Genomic DNA, 22,030 nt, shown 5'->3' with positions numbered 1-22,030 from the left:
ACTCAATTGGTGTGGTACGAACTTATTTGGTGAGACTCGGGTTTGTGCAGATCCCTGGATTATGCGAAGTTCAGAATGAGACTATAGAGGAAATTGATTAATTAGTCACTGTTGTAAAATCGATATTCTGATATTCTTTGAGTTAATTTGGGAAATAGAAACTCAATAAATAAATTTTCCTAGGTAGCCCCAGATTAATGAGTTAAGGAGAGGTTTATCTAAAATTCCATGCATAACAGTTGTATCTTTTAGCAATGTTTATTATGAGTATCATTTAGCAATGTTTATTATGAGTATTTCTGTAAATTGTTGTGGCTCTCTGCAAAATCACCGGATGTTTTGGAACTACAGAACATAACGCGCCAATGTAAACTCAGATTTTTGGACATAAATATGAACTTTACCAAACAAAACATACATGCATTGTGTAACATGAAGTCCTATGAGTGTCATCTGATGAAGATCTTTAAAGGTTAGTGATTAATTTTCTCTCTATTTCTGCTTTTTCTGACTCATTTCTTTGGCTGGAAAAAATAGCTGTGTTTTTCTGTGACTTGGCTCTGACCTAACAAAATCGTTTGGTGTGCTTTGGTCGTAAAGCCTTTTTGAATTCGGACACTGTGGCTGGATTTACAACAAGTGTATCTTTAAAATGGTGTAAAATACTTTGTTTGATTAATTTTTATTATGGGATTTCTGTTGAATTTGGCGCCCTGCAGTTTCACTGGCTGTTGACGAGGTGGGACTCTACCGTCCCACATACCCTAGTGAGGTTAATGCAACCGCTGTGTCGGATTTCAACAAAACTTTACGGAAAAAGCACACCATGTAATAATCTGAGTACAGCGCTCAGAGACCAACACACCCAAAGAGATATCCGCCATGTTGTGTAGTCAGAAGTCAGAATTAGCATTATAAATATTCATCTACCCATGATTATCATCAGAATGCACTCCCAGGAATCCCCGTTCAACAATAAATGTTTGTTTTGTTCCATAATATCCATCATTTATGTCCAAATACCTCCTTTTTGTTCACGCGTTTAGCCCAGTATTCAAAATTCATGAGGCGTGATCACTAGGTGCAGACGAAAAGTCAAAAAGTTCCATTACAGTCCATAGAAACATGTCAAACGATGCATAGAATCAATCTTTAGGATGTTTTTAACATAAACATAAACCTTCAATAATGAAGAAGATAATTCCTTTGTCTGTAGTATTGCAATGGAACGCAAACTAACTATCACGTGAATGCGCATGGCCAGCTCATGGCTCTCTGGCAGACCTCTGACTCATTCCCCTCTCATTCGCCCCCAATTCACAGTAGAAACATCAAACAAGGTTCTAAAGACTGTTGACATCTAGTGGAAGCTTTAGGAAGTGCAATATGACCCCATTGACACTGTGTATTCGATAGGCAAAGAGTTGAAAAACTACAAACCTCAGATTTCCCACTTCTTGGTTGGATTTTTTTTTGCCTGCCATATGAGTTCTGTTATACTCACAGACATCATTCAAACCGTTTTCGAAACTTCAGAGTGTTTTCTATCCAACTCTACTAATTATATGCATATTCTAGCTTTTATGGCTGAGTAGCAGGCAGTTTAATTTGGGCAATCTTTTCATTAAAAATTCCCAATGCTGCCCCCTACCCTAGTGAAGTTAATAATTGCCTGATTCATTTAACCTCACTAGGGCGTCCCACTTGGCCAACATCCAGTGAAATTGCAGAGCGCCAAATTCAAAAACAGAAATACTCATAATGAACACACATAAAAGATACAAATATTATACACCAGCTTAAAGATAAACTTTTTGTTAATCCAACCGCCGTGTCAGACTTCAAAAAGGCTTTACGGCGAAAGCAAACCATGCGATTATCTGAGAACAGCGCCCAGCAGACAAATCATTAAACAGTTAGCAGCCAAGAAGAGGTGTAACAAAAGTCAGAAATAGCGTTACAATTTATCACTTACCTTTGATGATCTTCATATGGTTGCACTCTGAAGACTCCATGTTACACAATAAATGTTTGTTGGGTTCGATAATGTCCCTCTTTATGTCCAAAAACCTCAGTTTTGTTGGTGTGTTTTGTTCAGCAATCCATTGGAACAAAGCGCGGTAATCAATAATATTTCAACCGGACAAAAGCCTCGTCAATAGAAAGGAGAAACAAGAAAGGCGCGCTTCCGATTGCGCACTGGACTCATGTCTGGAAATTTCCACTGTCCACTCATTGAAAATGTTGTATCTCCCTCATTTTTCAGAGTAAAACCCTGAAACAATGCCCAAAGACTGGCCACATGTAGAAGAAGCCATAGAGATTGTGAACTGGGTACTAAGTCTTTGTATGGTGGATAGGGTTTCAATGGAAAAGCAGCCTTTCAAAATAATAGTACTTCCTGGATGGATTTTCCTCAGATTTTCACCTGCCATATTAGTTCTGTTATAGTCACAGACATATCTGTAAGGGATTTCTTCCATTGACGGAGAGGCGTACCAAAGCGCAGCGTGGTTATTTTGATTCATGTTTTAATAAATCACTTCACATGAACAAACTAACAAAACAACAAACGTGCGAAAACCTAAACCAGTCCTATCTGGTGCAAAACACAGAGACAGGAACAATCACCCACAAACACACAGTGAAACCCAGGCTACCTAAATATGGTTCCCAATCAGAGACAATGACTAACACCTGCCTCTGATTGACCAAAACATAGAAACATACAAAGCAAACGGACAGAGCACCAAATTCAAATAAAAAAATATAAAAATCAAACTTTCATTAAATCACACATGTAAGATACCAAATTAAAGCTACACTCGTTGTGAATCCAGCCAACATGTCAGATTTCAAAAAGGCTTTTCGGCGAAAGCATAAGATGCTATTATCTGATGATAGCACAATAGTAAACAAAGAGAGAGTAGCATATTTTAACCCTGCAGGCGCAACACAAAACGCAGAAATAAAATATAAATCATGCCTTACCTTTGACGAGCGTCTTTTGTTGGCACTCCAATAGGTCCCATAAACATCACAAATGGTCCTTTTGTTCGATTAATTCCGTCGATATATATCCAAAATGTCCATTTATTTGGCATGTTTGATCCAGAAAAACACAGCTTCAAATTTGCACAATGTCACTACAAAATATCTCAAAAGTTACCTGTAAACTTTGCCAAAACATTTCAAACTACTTTTGTAATACAACTTTAGGTATTTTTAAACGTTAATAATCGATAAAATTGAAGACGGGACTGTCTGTGTTCAATACAGGAAGACAAACTCATGCATGCTTTCAAACTGTACACATAATGTGACACTTCTTCAAGATGGCCGTACTTCTTCTTTACAAAAAGGAATGACCTCAACCAATTTCTAAAGACTGGTGACATCCAGTGGAAGCAGTAGGAACTGCAAACAAGTCCCTTAGAATTCTGATTTCCCAATGAAACCTCATTGAATAGACAGTGACCTCAAAAAAAGAAAAAATCTAAATGGTTTGTCCTCTGAGTTTTGCCTGCTACATCAATTCTGTTATACTCACAGACATGATTCAAACAGTTTTAGAAACTTCATAGTGTGTTCTGTCCAAATCTACAAATAATATGCATATTTTATATTCTGGTGATGAGTAGCAGGAAGTTGAATTTGGGCACGCTATTTATCCAAAAGTGAAAATGCTGCCCCCTATCCCAAAGAAGTTTTTAAGTCAACAATATCTATCCTCTGAAAATGAAGGCCAGGCTTTGGCTAAATTCGGACCTTTAGTGCATTACATTTGAAAGCAAAGATCTTAGAAGATAAAGACAATAGTGTCAGCCCAACAGGATGCTCATTTCTGTCCATCCGTTCTTTTGTCATCTGAGTTAGGTCAAGCCACCACATGGGCACTTATCCTACCTTCAGCATGTCATCGGTGCATACTGTGGAAACCTTGTAATCTGATGAAATGCTAAATGAGATAACACAGACTATACAATGCAACTCAGAAAGTAAATCAACTCATTTGAGAAGTGTTGTTCTTTAGAGGATAGACTTTTCCACTCAAGACACAGGTTTTGAAGAAGATGATAGCTATCAGGATGTTCGCACCACTGTGCACATTTTTTCTTCTTGGTGAGTATGGTATGTTTTATTTGCTTTCATTATGATGGCATGTTCAATATATACTGTATATATATTTTTTTTTACTCAGCCATAGCCATCATTAGGGAGTACAATGATACAATTTATTTTGATTGAAACTCTGAGATGTATTCCAGTCTTGTATTTTAATGTAATATACATTAAAATACAAGACTGGAATAACAGTAAATATATTGTATAAGATGTCTTTTCTTTAGTTGTAGTTTATGCGCGAGCTGGGACTGAGCTATACAACAGGAGAGTGGTCTCATGTCAGCCAACGTTGGGGACACAGTGACTTTGCAGTGATTCTATGAAGCGGCGTGGCCATGCATTTCCCCTGGTACAAGTAACCCTTGGGAGAAAAATCTCAGGTCATCTCAACCATCTATCTATAAGTATGACAAGCGTCCTACATTTTATCATGAGTTCAAGGGTAAACCTTGATTTTCAGTGGAAAGCGGCCAAGAAATCAGACATGAAAGCTCAGATTCAGCAATCTGAGGGAGCGTTCACTCAAATGTGGTAGAATTTGGAAAAAGAACCATCCTCAATATAAAAGGGACAGTACTGAGAAGAAATGCTTTCAATATACTTAAATATTTTCAGGGAAAATCAGGATTTTAGATCGATAAAGAGTAGTGATGAGTTAGCCTAATTCTTATTTTTTTCCTGTCTTACAGGAAATAACAGGTATTCTCACAATGTGATGATTCTCTCATTGAGTAAGAACACTTTCTATGGCGAAGTTGTAGATTGTTAACAGATTTAATGACATATTTAAACCCTCTTTTCAGATTCATGCTCCAACAGCAAGACAGTTGTAGAGCAGTCTGTGTCTGAGTCAGTCCAGCCAGGAGACTCTGAACTGTACAATACACACTGAGACCTGTGCAGGAGAACACAGTGTCTATTGGTTCAGACATGGCTCAGGTGGGGCTGTGGCGGCCATGACATTTTTTCAGCAGGTGATTGTCAAGCTGGACTTGCGTTAATTGACTGTTAATTAACACAAACACATATAGCATCTCCTGGCCTCCACGCATAGACTACAAGCCACCTTTCGGTCATCTACATTTAAAAAAGTCTAATAAATCCATATAATATAGCCTACACCATTACAATAAATCCATTATTACAAGACTAAAGAAACATGATATTAAGAAAATGAAGTCTATTTCAGAAGAATAGAATAGCATACTCTGAGTTGTCCTTGTGTTGAGCCCTGATCTGTTTGCTACACACGTTCATTAAGCAGACAAAATTTTCCTCGAATTCCGTGGCATTATTTTATATTATTGTACAGTATGAAAAATGCAATTGAAAATAGCTGAATAAAATAGAAAGGATATTTTCTCCAAACGATTTAAGCGTGCACATGCGGCTATTCTGTGTTACTCCTATATGGTTAATTTGTAGGTATTTGTGTAACTTTAGCTATTTGTTTAGATTTTTAATACATTCTAAGGCTGCATGATGCGACTCTAATGATGATTTGAAAAACTTGTATGAAAGGCATGAGCTCTGCTTGTTTTTTTTTTGTGCAGGCTGTACACACTTCATCAGTCTCTCATTCACAATTTGACAAGCACTTGATAATGCCTCGAATTTCCCATCTGTATCCCTTTTGTGTGGCCGTATTGCCCCCTAAAAACATCCTTGCCTTTTGTGGCCAGTGTCCATTGTGTCCTTGGGCTGAGTTTAATAATTATAATTCCCTTCTCCCGTCTGCGTGCCGAAGCACCTCTCACTCACATGGCTCTCAGTCTTTCTTACATGCTACAAGTGAAGACAGAAACATTGGGGACGCAACTGCACACGTCCTTATCCAATTCCGAGGCGTATATTGAAGATATTGGAAGTACTGTCCACATTTACTTTTTGTCAGCCAACAAGATGAACAGGCCTAACGAACAGCAAAAGCACTAGCCAATGTCAATCTACTTTCCCCCATAGTACAAAAGTTGACCTTTGGAAAATATTCAGACCCCTTCCCTTTTCCCATATTTTGTTAAGTTACAGCCGTATCCTAAAATGTATTAAATAAAATAAAAATCCTCATCAATCTATACACAATACCCCATAATGACAAAGCAAAAACAGGTTTTAACGACATTGTTTCAGCATTGAAGGTCACCAAGAATACAGTGGCCTCCATCATGGAAGTTTGGAACCACCAAGACTCTCTTCCTGAGTCTGTCCTCCCCGAACAAACTGAGCAATCAGGGAGAAACGCTTTGGTCAGGGAGGTGACCAAGAACCCAATGGTCACTCGAACAGAGCTCTAGAGTTCCTTTGTGGAGATGGGAGTACCTTCCAGAAGGACAACCATCTCTGCAGCACTCCACCAATCAGGCCTTAATGGCAGAGTGGCCAGACTGAACCCACTCCTCAGTAAAAGGCACATGACAACCCGGCTTGGAGTTTGCCAAAAGGCACCTAAAGGACTCTCAGACCTCGAGAAAAAAAAAGATTGTCTGATGAAACTTGTCCCGCAGCCACACTTGCGTTGTCTTGGCTGTGTGCTAAGGGTTGTTGTCCTGTTAGGGTCCTGTTAGGGAAACATGAAAAGAGGGTGAAATTCGTTAGTTAGTGGGGGGCTGTAATCTATATATCACCTCATTGACCCTCCAGAGTACCTTGAACGGCCCCACAAACCAGGGACTCGACTTAAGGGGCAGGCGGAGTGGGATGAACCAGATGGAGAGCCCGACGCAATCACCAGGATGGAACACAGGAGCCTCACTGTGGTGGCGGTCCACCTGCTCCTTCTGACGGCTGACGGTGCGCTGGAGCCTCATGTGAGCATCATTCCAGACCTCTTCTGAGCACCTGAACCACTCATCCACCACAGGAGCTTTGGTCTGGCTCGGGGTCCATGGAGCCAGGGCAGGCTGATAACCCAGAACACAGTGGAAGGGAGTCAGCCTGGTGGAGGAGTGAAGTAATGAATTCTGGGCATATTCCACCCAGGGAAGGAATCCGGCCCATTCATCCTGCCAGTGACTCCTCAGGAACCTCCCCAGCTCCTGGTTCATCCTCTCCACCTGCCAGTTAGATTGAGGCCGGTACCTCATGGTGAGAGTGAGTGGTGCTGTGATGTGCGTAATAGTGTCATATCCCAATGGTTGTTTATCCAGGGCTCGGACCGGAAGATGAGAGGAGAATGGGTATGTGGTGATGTTCAGGGAGGAGACGAGGGACTGGTCGATAAAATTCCCTGCCACACCGGACTCGACTAGAGCTGTGGAGACAACACCTGAGGGACAGCCAGCCAGTGAAATAGAAACCAGAAAGGGTTTGGTGGAAAACGAGGATGAAGGGATACTCTCGCCTAGCCTGGGAGATGGATGATCATGGGGCAGTCCTTCTGCCCTATTGGATTTTGAGTTGGGACGTACCAGCCACCGCCAGAGCTGATACACCTCCTGCCCGCAATAGGGACACAGAGTGACAACGTCGGAGACAGCTGGGGATGTCACGAACAGGTGTGTGACCCCTATCTCCATGGGTTCAGGCTCTGCCCCAGGATGGCCAAAGGAGGAGGGCGAGGGGCGCGCCGACGCTCCCGAAGAAGGTTGTCCAGACGGATGGTCATTGCGATGAGCACGTCCAGGGAAAGTTTGTCATCCCGGCACGCCAATTCCGTCTGAACCTCCTCGTGCATTCCTCTTCGTAATAGGGTGCGCAGCGCCGGCACATTCCATCCGCTGCCACGGTCCAGAAGATGAGGGCGTACTCCACAGCGGTCTGGGCATCCTGCCGGAGTTGGAGTTTTTGCTCACCTCCCTCTCTGCCCTCCGGTGGATGATCAAAGACCACGCTGAACAGAGCCATGAACCCCTTGTAGGAACCCAGCTCTTCCTCTCCTCTCTCCCAGACGCCCATAGCCCACGCCCATGCCAACGCCTGCCCGGTCAGCAGTGAAATGACCATGGCAACGTTGGACCTCTCGTGGTGGGGGCTCCCGTCTCCTGAGCGAAATAGAGGGAGCACTGGAGTGGGAAGCAGCTGCATTTGGATGGAGTCATATTTGTCCGGGAGTGACAGTTGGGCATCTCTGACCTGGGCGGACTGATGGGTAGGCTGGGGGACTGGCTCGCTGGTACGACTCATTGTAGAAGGCCCTCCGCTATTTGAAATGTAATCCTCTCAGGTGGTGTCGAGGTGGTGGATGACCTAATCGATAGTCGCACTCAGTTGTGCCATCTGATCGTGGTGTTGGTGGCGTAGGTGTCCCTGTTCGTCGACTGTCTGGTACATATCGTTCTCTTCTGCTTCTTCCATATTTTCTGAGAGAGTATTCTATAACGTAGATGCAGGGAATCATGAAACAAGTGCAGTGTGAGTTAATGAACATGGAACGAAAACAAAAAAGAGAAGCTTACAAGGAAACAAACAATACTACATGATGACTGACAGAACAGATGGTAAGTAATCAAGTTAGTAATGAATTCCAGGTGTGACTGATTATTTGGTGCAAGTGTGCATACTGATGGTTGCCAGGTGTGCGTAATGATGGTTGCCAGGATGGTGGTTAGTAAAGCTGCAGTTGAGCGCTGGAGCGGGGAACGGAAGTAGATGTGACACATGAGGTGTGCGCCTATGCTTTGAAAAAGTCACAATCATTCACAAGTGATAATATATCATTCACAAGTGATAGGCTAATATTGTCACCCATCACACTATTCTTGATTTAATCTTGTCTTTACATATAATAAATAATATATGTGTGAAATTTGTTTTGATTTAGAATGGACCATTATCATGCACCTGTCTCGAAACCGGTGCAGCGAAAGAAATGTAATCTATGCACTTAAATAGTGAATGGAGAATGCTTTTCCCTGTGGTTTATTTTCGTGCCAGCCAGGCAGGCTATTCTCCTGCTATAAAGAGTAGCTATGTGCTTAATATTAGGAAAGTTGAGAAATAAACAGATATAGTAGGCCTAGCCTACAGAAAGCTGATGGGATCCTCCTCTTCTTATTAGAGTCCATCATTTGTCCCACACAATTGCATAGGCTACAAAAACATTGCGCAACATGCGCTCATGGGATCTCATGAAGTGTCTGATTAGATTTTCGATTACATTTGCATTCATGTCAGAGTTATTAGAGGCACAATAGAGTACAGAGTATCAGGCAGTTATCAAGTTTGGTAGACTACTAATGACCATCAGCAGAATCAAAGCTTGGAGAAGCCTAATTACCGTGACTAAACGGTATCCTCTGTTGTTATCATCTATGCATAGTCTCTTTACTAACTCTACCTACATGTATATATTACCTCAACTAACTGGTGCCTCCCGCACACTGACTCTGTACCGGTACCCCGACTGTATATAGTCTCTCTAATGTTATTTTACTGCTGCTCTTGTTACTTTTATTTCTTATTCTTTTATATATATATTTTTAACTGAATTATTGGTTAGGGTCTTGTAAGTAAGCATGTGACTAATACAATTTAATTTGATATATATATTACCCTCTGTCGACCTGGAACCAAAACGTTTTCTTAAAAGGGTTATAATATGGGGACAGCTGAAGAACCTTCTTTTGCTGTTTACTGTTAACTTTTGGGATTGCTTATTCTGCACGTTGAACGGTGGAACGTGTGGATTGCTGAATCAAATGCGCCGACTAAACTGACTTTTTTGGGACTTTATTGAACAAAATGACCATTTGTTGTGTAGCTGGGACCCTTGGGATTGCAAACAGAGGAAGATCTTCAAAGGTAAGTGATTTATTTTATCGCTACTTCTGATTATTGTGATGCATCTGCTGGTTTGGAAAATGTTTTTAATGCTGGTGTATGTGGGCCACTGTCCTCAGATAATAGCATGGTATGCTTTCGCCGTAATGCCTTTTGAAATCTGACAAAGCGGTTGGATTAACAAGAAGTTAAGCTTTTAAACGATGTAAGACACTTGTATTTTCATGAATGTTTAATGTTACGATTTTTGCATTTTGAATTTCGCGCTTTGCAATTTCACCGGATGTTGTCGAGGTGGGGCACTAGCGGCACGCCTAGCCCAAAGAGGTTTTATGGTTCTAGACAGCATCTTCTTTTGTTAGAGTGTACAGTGCACTACTTTTTATAAGGGCCAATAGGGCTCTGCTCAACAATGGATCCCGGTCAAATGTAGAGCTCAATATTTGGAAGCACACTTGTCATTTGGTTGATGTTGTAGGTAGATAACGGATTTAGAAAATGTCAACTAAACCTTGAAAGTGCATGTTCTTACTGCACCCTCCTGTCCTACTAAACAATGAGGACATGAAACCCGTGGGCCATAAGTGTAAGAGGTCAAATTGCAGCTGAGACATTTTGTTATTAACTTCATCTAAATCTCTCTGTTCAGAACAAATACAGAAATTGAAAAAGTGCATAATGACCAAAGATATCACAACACTTATCACAAGCCTTAGAAACACAATGAGACAAATTATCTACATTGGTATCAAACCATAACAAACCGTTAATGCCATGAGGTGTGAACTCAAAAGTACCTAAGAAAGAAAAGTTTATACCAAATGTATATGTTTCTTTAGTTGTTGAGTGGAAACTTCTGACCACAGAGATCTTTGTATGAGGTGTGTGTTGTTTTCCATCCCTGTTCATACCAGCGAGGTGACACTGACCACAGGCCGGGGATGTAGCGTCTGCAGCGAATGCATCAGATGAGAGTCTGCAGAGAGGGTTGACACCTGCCTCTGTACACTCAACATTACAGCAGTAGGTCTATTGTTTGTGGATGCATTCACTGTGAATTCAAATACATCGTGGATGCACTATGACTGTTGGCCTACAAGATGTTGAACACAACACATTTATGTTATTTTTTAAAGTATGGTTATTGTACTAAAAAGCAGATGGTGGTGTGCAGGTGTCCCAAACCCCAGGTGTCCAACATACACTATCATTGTATATCATGCATTCAATTAAATTCTACTGTATTATGGTTTAGATGTGGCAGAGAGAGCGAGACAGAGAGAGAGAAAGAGAGAGGTGTGTTGAGAAGAGAGAGAGATAGATACGACCTATATATTATTATATATAACGACCTATACATTATATATTATATAATTTGACATTTGAAATGTCTTTATTATTTTAGAACTTTTGTGTAAAGTGTAATGTTTACTGTTCATTTTTATTGTTTATTTCACTTTTGTTTGTTATCTATTTCACTTGCTTTGACAATGTAAATATATGTTTCCCATGCCAATAAAGCCCTGTAAATTAAATTGAAATGAGAGAGAGAGCAAGTGGTGTGAAGTGAACAGAGAGAGCATGAGAGAGCTTAAGAGAGAGATTTCAGTGTTGTGAGAGCTGATAGCTCCAGGTCAGTCTTCCTGTGGTTCAGGTTGCTCGTCTTCAGCAGAGAGAGAGAGAATGAGATGAGTTTACCACAGTGGAAAATAACTAGGCCTATCAGTGTCACCATTATACATACACATTCAATTACCTTCAGCAAAACAATTATGATAACAACAGTAAATAAACATAATAGTGTTTGTCTTTGTTTGTACTCCTCTTACGTTGAACACAACTTTCTAGTCTAGAACCTGGTGTAGTTTGGTTATCAAATCAAATCAAATCACATTTTATTGGTCACATACACATGGTTAGCAGATGTTCATGTGAGTGTAGTCGAAATGCTTGTGCTTATAGTTCTGACTACGCAGTAATATCTAGCAAGTAATCAAACAAATTCACAACAACTACCTTATACACCCAAATACACACAAATGTAAAGGGATGAATAGAATATGTACATAAAAATATATGGATGATCAATGGCGTGTGGCTTAGGCAAGATGCAATAGATGGTGTAGAATACAGTTTATACATATAAGATGAGTAATGTAGAATATGTAAACATTATTAAAGTGGTGTTATTTAAAGTGACTGGTGTTACCTTTCTTAAGTCCATTTATTTAAGTGGCCAGAGATTTGAGTCTGTATGTTGGCAGCAGCCTCTCTATGTTAGCGATGGCTGTTTAACAGTTTGATGGCCTTGAGATAGAAGCTGTTTTTCAGTCTCTCGGTCCCAGCTTTGATGCACCTCTACTAACCTCACCTTCTGGATGATAGCGGGGTGAACAGGCAGTGGCTCGAGTGGTTGTTGTCCTTGAATTATCTTTTTGCCCTTCTTGTGACATCGGGGGGTGTAGGTGTCCTGAAGTGCAGGTAGTTTGCCCCCGGTGATGCTTTGTGCAGACCTCACTACCCTCTGGAGAGCCTTGCGGTTGAGAGCGATGTAATTGCTGTTCCAGGCAGTGATACAGCCCGATAGGATGCTGTCGATTGTGCATCTGTTAAATTTTGTGAGTGTTTTAGATGACAAGACACATTTCTTCAGCCTCCTGATGTTGAAGAGGTGTTGTTGCGCTTTCTTCACCATGCTGTCTGTGTGGGTGGACCATTTCAGTTTGTCCGTGATGTGTACGCCAAGGAACTTAAAACGTTCCACCTTCTCCACTACTGTCCTGTCAATGTGGATGGGGGGGTGCTCCCTCTGCTGTTTCCTGTAGTCCACGATCATCACCTTTGTTTTGTTGATGTTGAGTGAGAGGTTATTTCCTGACACCACACTCCGAGGGCACTCACCTCCTCCCTGTAGGCCGTCTCTTCGTTGTTGGTAATCAGGCCTACCACTGTAGTGTTGTCTGCAAACTTGATGATTGAGTTGGAAACGTTCATGGCCATGCAGTCATGGGTGAACAGGGAGTACAGGAGAGGGCTGAGAACGCACACTTGTGGGGCCCCAGTGTTGAGAATCAGCAGGGTTTAGATGGTGTTTCCTACCTTCACCACCTGGGGGTGGCCAATCAGGAAGTCCAGGACCCAGTTGCACAGGGCGGGGTAGAGACCCAGGGTCTCAACCTTAATGACAAGTTTGGAAGGTACTATGGTGTTACTGTTGTCCAGACGGGATAGGACAGTGTGCAGTGTGATGGCCATTGCATCACACTGCACACTGTCAGTGGACCTATTGGGGCAGTAAGCAAATTGGAGTGGGTCTAGGGTATCAGGTAGGGGGAGGTGATATGATCCTTGACTTGTCTCTCAAAGCACTTCATGATGACAGAAGTGAGTGCAATGGGGCGATAGTAATTTAGGTCAGTTACCTTAGCTTTCTTGGGAACAGGAACAATGGTGGCCATCTTGATGCATGTGGGGACAACAGACTGGGATAGGGATTGGTTGAATATGTCTGTAAACACACCAACCAGCTGGTCTGCGCATGCCCTGAGGATGCGGCTAGGGATGCCATCTGGGCCGGTCAGGTGTTTTTAGTCTGGAGTTATGGATGGAAAGAGATATGGGGCCTGATTGGTGGAAAGAAGAAGAAGAAGAGAGAGTGTGACTTAGATGGAGAGAGAGAGAGAGAGAGAGAGATTTAAACAGAACAACAGATCAGTGTGGTGAAAGATAAGAGCTCCAGGTCAGTCTTCCTGTGGTTCAGGTTGCTCGTATTCATCAGAGAGAGAGAAAGAATGAGATGAGTTTACCACAGCGGAATATAAATAGTCCTATCAGTGACGCTATTATAAACACAAAGTACCCAAAAATGTATTTGCAGAAAATGTATTTATGTATGTGTTATTTCCACTTAAATATAAAGTACAGTATACCACCACAAGTATTATGATTTTGGTTAAAAGTTCCTTACCTCAGCTGATATCTCAAAGTGCTGTACAGAAACCCAGCCTAACACCCCAAACAGCAAGCAATGCAGGTGTAGAAGCACAGTGGCTAGGAAAATCTTCCTATAAAGGTCAGATCCTAGGAAGAAACCTAGAGAGGAACCAGGCTATGAGGGGTGGCCAGTCCTCTTCTGGCTGTGCCGGGTGGAGATTATAACAGAACATGGCCACGATGTTCAAATGTTCATAGATGACCAGCAGGGTCAAGTAATAATAATCACAGTGGTTGTTGAGGGTGCCACAGGTGAGCACCTCATGAGTAAATGTCAGTTGGCTTTTCATAGCCGATCATTCAGAGTATCTCTACTGCTCCTGCTGTCTCTAGAGAGTTGAAAACAGCAGGTCTGGTACAGGTAGCATGTCCGGTGAACAGGCCAGGGTTCCATAGCCGCAGGCATAACAGTTGAAACTGGAGCAGCAGCACGGCCAGGTAGACTGGGGGCAGCAAGGAGTCATCAGGCCAGGTAGACCTGAGGCATGGTCCTAGGGCTCAGGTCCTCTGAGAGAAAGAAAGAAAGAAACATTATACTTAAATTCACACAGGACACTGGATGAGACTGGAGAAATACTCCAAATATAGCAGACTGATCCTAGACCCCCGACACAAACTATTGCAGAATAAATACTGGAGGCTGGGACAGGAGCGGTATCATCCTGATTCCTCCTTACAAGCAAAAAACTCAAACAGGAAGTACCAGCTACACCCTCAATGCGGAGGTGTTCCAATGAAGCGGATGTTAAGCTACAGGACTGTTTCACTAGCACCGACTGGACCAAGACAGAATCCTACTACACCGGTTCTGATGCTCGTCGAATGTGGCAGGACTTGCAAACTATCACAGATTACAAAGGGAAACCCAGCTGTTAGCTGTCTGGTGACGCAAGCCTACCAGACGATCTAAATACCTTCTATGCTCAAGTGTGATGTTAGGCCACTAGAACAATGCACCACCTCAATAACACTATCATGGGAGGGCATTCTATCCATCTTTTCATTTGAGTGTAAATAATGAATGAGAGATCACTAAAAAAAGACTACGTTGCTGTGTTTGTGTAGCCCCCCGACACCTAAACTACTGCAGCATAAATACTGGAGGCTGAGACAGGAGGGGTCGGGAGACACTGTGGCCCCATCCGACGATACCCTGGACAGGGCCAAACAGGCGGGATATAACCCCACCCAATTTGCCAAAGCACAGCCCCCACACCACTAGAGGGATATCTTCAACCACCAACTTACCATCCTGAGACAAAGCCGAGTATAGCTCACAAAGATCTCCGCCACGGCACAACCCGGCACAACCCAAGGGGAATTCCAATACACAACCCAATCCACAGAATTCGATATATTACCCAAGGGCTATGTCATCTTTCATTTCAAAAGATGGTAACATACAGGGAATCGATTGTAAATAGTTGTTCTTTAAAAAATATTCCACTGTCTCCCCGACAAATGTTATGTCATGAGGCAAGTCTTGTTCACCTCAGCAGTGGTGAATCTCAATTGCAAACTCCTAACTCCTAACTCTAAACTCATTGGATGAGAAAGCCAGAGGTCCCTCTCCTCTAAATTTTTCATGCAATGGGATTTGAGGTGGTGATACGTTGCTCACTGGTCCCTCCTACTCTACCTCAGACCCTGACAATGAAGGCTGCCAGAAGGGTATTTTTGACTACTGCTTGGAATAGGGGGACAGAGCACAGCAACAACAACAACAGTCAATTATAAAACAACCATTCAATATCCACTGCGTGTACAAATCATTAAGATCAACTTCCTGATATTGAGTTGAAATGATCAACAACCAATTTGACAGAGTTTGATGAATTTGAAAAATAATATTGGCAAATGTTGCACAAACCAGCTGTGGCAAGCGCTTAGCGACTTACCCAGAAATAGTCACAGCTTTAATCGCTGGCAAAGGTGATTCCAACATGTATTGACTCAGGGAGTTGAATACTTAGTGACTCAAGATTAACTAGTTAGGGTTTAATTTTACATTAACATTTTACAAATGTAAAAAAAGTTCTTCCACTTTAACATAGCAGAGTATTTTGTGTTTAAAAAAAGACAATTAAATCCATTTCTATCGCACTTTGTAACACAACAACATTTGGAAAAAGTCTAGGGGTGTGAATACTTTCTGAAAGAACTGTACAACCCTCAGTGCATCAAAACAACACACATTCTATCCACACTTCTCTTCATCTGTTTATCTGGATGATAAACACCAGACAAGACCTTTGCTGCTCAACAAGATGTTCAAAGTATGTATGTAAAGAATACAAACAATGAACTAAAAACCTTTAAATTCCAGAAAGCATTTAACAAGTGGAAAATATGCAGATACTTTGTAACCTTACAAAAATGTGAACTTTATTAATACATTTGTCAACTCTTTTCCTTCATGAAAACCTCTGACCCGTGCACTCAAAACATATCGACTTCAGTCAGTATCAATTTTCAAAGTGCTATTTACTAATTCTTACATACAACAGGTGCATATACAGGGGTTGGCGAAAGCAAGTAACATACTGCATATACTCTATTGATATTGGCCTTAGCTTTATCTATTTCCTGGCAGTGTAGATGATGATGAAGATGGTCAGACAGCAGAGGAGAACTCCAGTTCTTGTGATGGAGAGAAGGACCAGGATTCTCATCTGTGGATCAGCAACTGAAATGATTCGAATTCTCAGGCTAGGTTGGTATAAGCTGCTATTGTACTTTATTTCCATTCTGTGGTACTTTCATGGTACATCATATCAATTAATTTCTGAAAGATTCTCACTTAAAATAACAGAATGAATATACCTTCTTCATGGTGCTCTGTAGAGTCCTTGTCATAATCTTTGTGACCTTTTGAACAATTAGGTGAGTTAGATATTCTCTTGTTATTCAAACTGGAAGATAGTATAGTATAGTATAGTATTGTATCTCCAACATTAAGTCAAAATTATATCATATACCTAGAATAAATGGTTGTGCATTTGGTGTCATAGCAGACAATGTATTGAAAAGATTATCTTTTTCACCTTCAGGACAGTCGCGTTGGTGAAGATTAAATAGTTATCCAACATTCCACAGAAGTACAGACCAGAATCAGCTACTTCCACCTCTGTGATTGTGAGAAAGATAGTTATATTGGTCATGAACATTTTCATACTCCTGCCCTGAAATCCATTTTGATGAACAGTTGGCACGGAGCTCCACATATACGTGATGCACAGCGGCTCTGAGCCGTTGACTTGCTTGAACCAGCCAACATGTCCTGGTGTTTTAAGGACATTGATGCACTGCATGGTGACATGTTCTCCTGAATGTACCACCATTAAGGGTGGTGGAGAGACACACACAACATGGTTCAGATCTGAAAGAGAGAGAGAACAAAAGTTACAAAAGAGTTGTGAGTAAAACGTCATCTTCATGCACATTAAATACACACCTTTAACACAGCTATGTGAGAGACCAAATTTATTGATGAATCACAAAATCTGAACTGAAGATACAGTAACTTACAGAATCCGTAGAGGACGAGAGCTGGTACATATATGCGTTCCATTCTGTGTTTAGATCTATACTGCCAGACCATGAATGAAGGAATGAATCTTAAAATAAGAGAAATGAAAGTAATTTGTGATTATGGGCGGGACATAATGACAACCATATCTGTGGACAATGACCACAGATACAAGTAATCTTATCACCAACCACTGATGTTCCACACTTGTATTTGGTTTGATAGAGAGAAATATTAGATATTTTAATTATAGACTGTAGTTTATCATCATAGATGTTCGCAGAATTTTAAATTCTCAGAATTGATCAAATATTTTTTAACAGTGTAGCGAATCTCATCGTCGTCTGAGGAGAAGTAGGAAGGATCGGACCAATATGCATCGTGGTAAGTGTCCATGTTAATTTATTAGACTGAACACACAAAACAAAATAACAAAGTGAATGGAAGAAACAAAACAGTTCTGTCACGTGAATACACAAAACAGAATAAAACTATCCACAAATCATAGTGGGAACACAGGCTACCTATGTATGGTTCTCAATCAGAGACAACGATTGACAGCTGCCTCTGATTGGGAACCATACCAGGCCAAAAGCAGAAATACAAAACATAGAACAAAAACATAGAATGCCCACCCCAACTCACGCCCTGACCAACCTAAAACAGAGACATAAAAAAGGAACTAAGGTCAGGCCGTGACAGTACCCACCCCCCAAAGGTGCGGACTCCGGCCACAAAACCTAACCCCATAGGGGAGGGTCTGGGTGGGCATCTGTCTGCAGTGGCGGCTCCGGCACGGGACGTGGACCCCACTCCACCATAGTCTTGGCCCACTTAAGTGGTGCCTTTGGAGCAGTGACCCTCGCCGCCGACCTCGGACTGGGGACCCTTGCAGCGGGCTCCGAATAGACGGGAGATTCCGGCAGCGCCGGACAGGCGGGAGCTTCCGGCAGCGCCGGCGTAAAGGGTGACTCCGGCGGCGACGGAGTGAAGGGCGGCTCCGGCGGCACCTGACTGATGGGTGGCTCTGGCGGCTCCTGACTGACGGGCGGATCTGGCGGCTCCTGACTGACGGGCGGCTCTGGCGGCTCCTGACTGACGGGCGGCTCTGGCGGCACCAGACAGGAGGGAGACTCTGGAGGCGCCGGACAGGAGGGAGACTCTGGAGCACCGGACAGGAGGGAGACTCTGGAGGCACCGGACAGGAGGGAGACTCTGGAGGCGCCGGACATGAGCGAGAACCTGGAGGGAGGAGACTGAGAGACAGCCTGGTGCGTGGGGCTGCCACATGAAGCCTGGTGCGTGGAGGAGGCACCGGATACACAGGGCCGTGGAGGCACACTTGGAGGTCTCGAGTACCGAGCCTGCACAACCCGCCCTGGCTGGATGCTCCCTGTAGCCTGGCAAGTACGGCGGGGTGGAACAGACCGCACTGAGCTGTGCTGGTGAACCGGCGACAGCGTGTGTAGGGCTGGTGCCATATTACCCGGGCCGAAGAGACGCACTGGAGACCTGATGCGCTGAGCCGGCTTCATTACTCCTGGCTCGATGCTCACTCTAGACCGCCGATACGAGGAGCTGCGATGTAGCGCACCGGGCTATACGTGCGCACTGGGGACACCGTGCGCCTCACTGCATAACACGTTGCCTGCCCAGTCACTCTCTCTCCACGGTAAGCATGAGGAGTTGGCTCAGGTCTCCTACCTGACTTTGCCAATCTCTCCGTGTGCCCCCCCGAGAAATTTTTGGGGCTGCCTCTCGGGCTTCCTTGCCAGCCGTGTTCCCTCAAATTGCTGGCTCCCTTTACCTGCTGCCTCCGCTCTCCTGGCTGCCTCCACCTGTTCCCATGGGAGGCAATCCCTTCCAGCCAGGATCTCCTCCCATGTCTATTCCTCCTTATAGCGCTGCTCCTCCTTACCATGCTGCTTAGGTCCTTTGGTGGTGGGTAGTTCTGTAACGGTTGTCGTTGGTGGAAGGAGAAGAGGACCAAAGTGCAGCATAGTACATATCCATAATACTTTTAATAAAGAATGAATACACAAACAAAAACAACAAAACGATAAACTAACAGTTTTGTCAGGTGAATACACAAAACAGAAAACAACTACCCACAAATCATAGTGGGAACACAGGCTACCTAAGTATGGTTTTCAATCAGAGAGACAGCTGCCTCTGATTGGGAACCATACCAGGCCAAAAGCAGAAATACAAAACATAGAACAAAATCATAGACTGCCCAACCCAACTCACGCCCTGACCAACCTAAAACAGAGACATAAAAAAGGAACTAAGGTCAGGACGTGACAAACAGAACAGTTGGTCAAACATATTTAGTCCATTTTAAAGGAATAACCTTTGAAAAGGGTGTGGTTGACAGTAAACATTCAAAATCTAAATCTGTTCTCACTGTGAGATTCCCCTCACTGTTGTGTTTATTTATTTTAGTGGGCTTTAGGACCTCCTGGAGTGGGTATCTATTGGCTGGAATTGTTGATGGTTGGTGTAGGAGCAAAACTCATGACAATGATTACATTTCCAGTATCCGCAGTATCCGGACTGTCCACTTTGAAGTACTGAGACAGAATTATATGTATAAGGGATAAAACAAATGTGAGCTGAACTTAGGTAAAGGGACAGAGCTAGATAAACAAAGAGTTCAGCATTTGTCTACAGAAAAGCATAATGTCAGCAGAAAACAGAACTAATACTGGAAACATATGTATGCAATAAATGTATTCTTTTTAAAATTATAACCAGGGCCCCGCCAACATTATAATCTAGAACGGAGCAGATGTGGGCGTTAACAAGCAATAACTGAGACAGAAGATAATGAGGGCGAAAGGCCAAGGGGAGTTATCATCCATATAGAGGGACGTGACTCTATGTGTTATATAAAGAAGAACAACTATAAAGACAGAGCTCTGTGTTAAGAAAGTTGGTCATTCCATGGAATCGCTCGGCTCTGTTACTTTGTAATGAAGTCTAACGAATCTACAAGTTCTGGTATCGGTGCAAATATTTGACTCAACATTTGCCAATAGGGGAACTCTTCCTACTGCACCTACAGACCAATGAATTGAGGAACTCCTGCGATTGCCAGGAGCAGTAGCTTGTACTTCACCCACAGTATACCTTAAAGCCAGTGGCGTACCCTGGCTTTTGGACCTAGGCCTTCAGAGGGGGAAAAATCTTCCAAAACATTGTACCAAACTCAAAATCAAGATAAACAGAGACAGAACTGGCACTAACATAATAAGCAACAACAACCATATTGCTTACACAGCCTATGGTACCCTAACACCATCACCATCACACGATCACCAAACCAGACAATTGTGACACATCAAAGGATGTGAGTTTGACAGGCTCGTGATGCTGAAAGGACAGCAACCGTAATACCTACCACCGTAATACCTCACTCCATGTAGGAGAGTGCACTTTCTGTAAAACACTTAGACTGATAGAAAGACAGCAGTCACACACAGGATGATGTTAAAGGTATAAGCAGTCCATTTACTAGGAAATAATAGGCCAATAGCTCCCAATCGTAAGATCACAAAAACACAACCATTAGGCTAAACATTTACCAATAGAAATGTACAATTATTACTTCCCATTGCAAACGTCGTTATGACATTACGCACACACACTAACCATTGATCTAAAGTTTCACACGCATAACAGATTATTTTCAAAGGGATAGCTAACAACAGCAAGTGAGCTGCAATAAAAAAAACTGTTCCACGCACCAGATGATGATAATTTGAAACAACTTCTTGTTGAAAGTTAATTTCGAAAATCATGAGGCTAACAATATAGCATCAACATCTTCTGAATTTTCACCAACAAGAGCAGCCGCCGCACACTAGCCTACAACAAAACTAGCTAGCTTAGACAGTGGGAAAACTACTGCTTGCAATTGTGCGGGGACCTATCGGTCCTTAACTTCTTTGGAGTAGGGGGCAGTATTGGGTAGCTTGGATGAAAAATATGCCCAAATTAAGCTGCCTGCTACTCAGCCGCAAAAGCTAGAATATGCATATAATTCGGATAGAAAACACTCTGAAGTTTCTAAAACTGTTTGAATGATGTCTGTGAGTATAACAGAACTCATATGGCCGTCAAATCTGAGGTTTGTAGTTTTTCAACGTAGCCCCCATTGAAGATACAGGGTGATATTAGTTATGTTTCACTTCCCAAGGCTTCCACTAGATGTCAACCGTATTTAGAACCTGTTGTGAGGATTCTACTCTAAAGGAGGGGCTCATAAGTGCTCTTTGAGTGAGTGGTCTGGCAGAGTGCCACAGCCTCGGTCTGGCACGCTCACGTTCCACTTAATTTGTACAGACAAAGGAATTGTCCTGTTGGAACATTAAGTTTTATGTTAAAAACATCCTAAAGATTGATTCCATACTTAGGTTGGCATGTTTCTACGGGCTGTAACGGAACTTTTTGAACTTTTTGTCCGACGTTCGGCGCGACCTGAAAGCGCTTTTGGATTTGTTTACCAAACGCCCTAAAAAAAGAAGATATATGGACATAACTGATGGACATTATCGAACAAATCAAACATATGGTGGAACTGGGATTCCTGGGAGTGCACTCTGATGAAGATCATCAAAGGGAAGTGAATATTTAAAATGCTATTTATGAGTAATATTGACT

The 22,030-nt window shown here is 42.5% G+C and overlaps 1 protein-coding gene and 1 long non-coding RNA gene across 3 annotated transcripts; both read right to left on the bottom strand.

Moving 5' to 3' along the window:
• Positions 1-11,317: 11,317 nt before the first annotated feature.
• Positions 11,318-16,831, bottom strand: LOC135574306 (uncharacterized). 2 transcript variants are annotated; one of them, XR_010465311.1, is made up of 4 exons: positions 16,660-16,831; positions 13,811-16,522; positions 13,266-13,466; positions 11,318-13,126 (listed from the first exon to the last, which is right to left on the bottom strand). It is a non-coding gene; the product is annotated as an uncharacterized LOC135574306 (long non-coding RNA). The 2 variants fall into 2 exon arrangements; XR_010465310.1 differs by having other exon boundaries at positions 13,266-16,522.
• Positions 16,832-17,128: 297 nt separating this feature from the next.
• LOC135574305 (uncharacterized) lies at positions 17,129-19,458 on the bottom strand. Its single transcript, XM_065025430.1, has 2 exons — positions 17,365-19,458; positions 17,129-17,215 (listed from the first exon to the last, which is right to left on the bottom strand). The coding sequence occupies exon 1, from the start codon at positions 18,898-18,900 to the stop codon at positions 18,106-18,108; it is 795 nt and encodes a 264-aa protein (XP_064881502.1). The 5' UTR covers positions 18,901-19,458; the 3' UTR covers positions 17,129-17,215; positions 17,365-18,105.
• Between the last annotated feature and the right edge of the window lie 2,572 nt (positions 19,459-22,030).

Source organism: Oncorhynchus nerka, linkage group LG12 (assembly GCF_034236695.1).
Source record: "Oncorhynchus nerka isolate Pitt River linkage group LG12, Oner_Uvic_2.0, whole genome shotgun sequence".
NCBI classification, from domain to species: Eukaryota; Metazoa; Chordata; class Actinopteri; order Salmoniformes; family Salmonidae; genus Oncorhynchus; species Oncorhynchus nerka.
The sequence above is the reverse complement of the archived record's forward strand: the minus strand, read 5'-3'. Positions and strand labels throughout refer to the sequence as shown.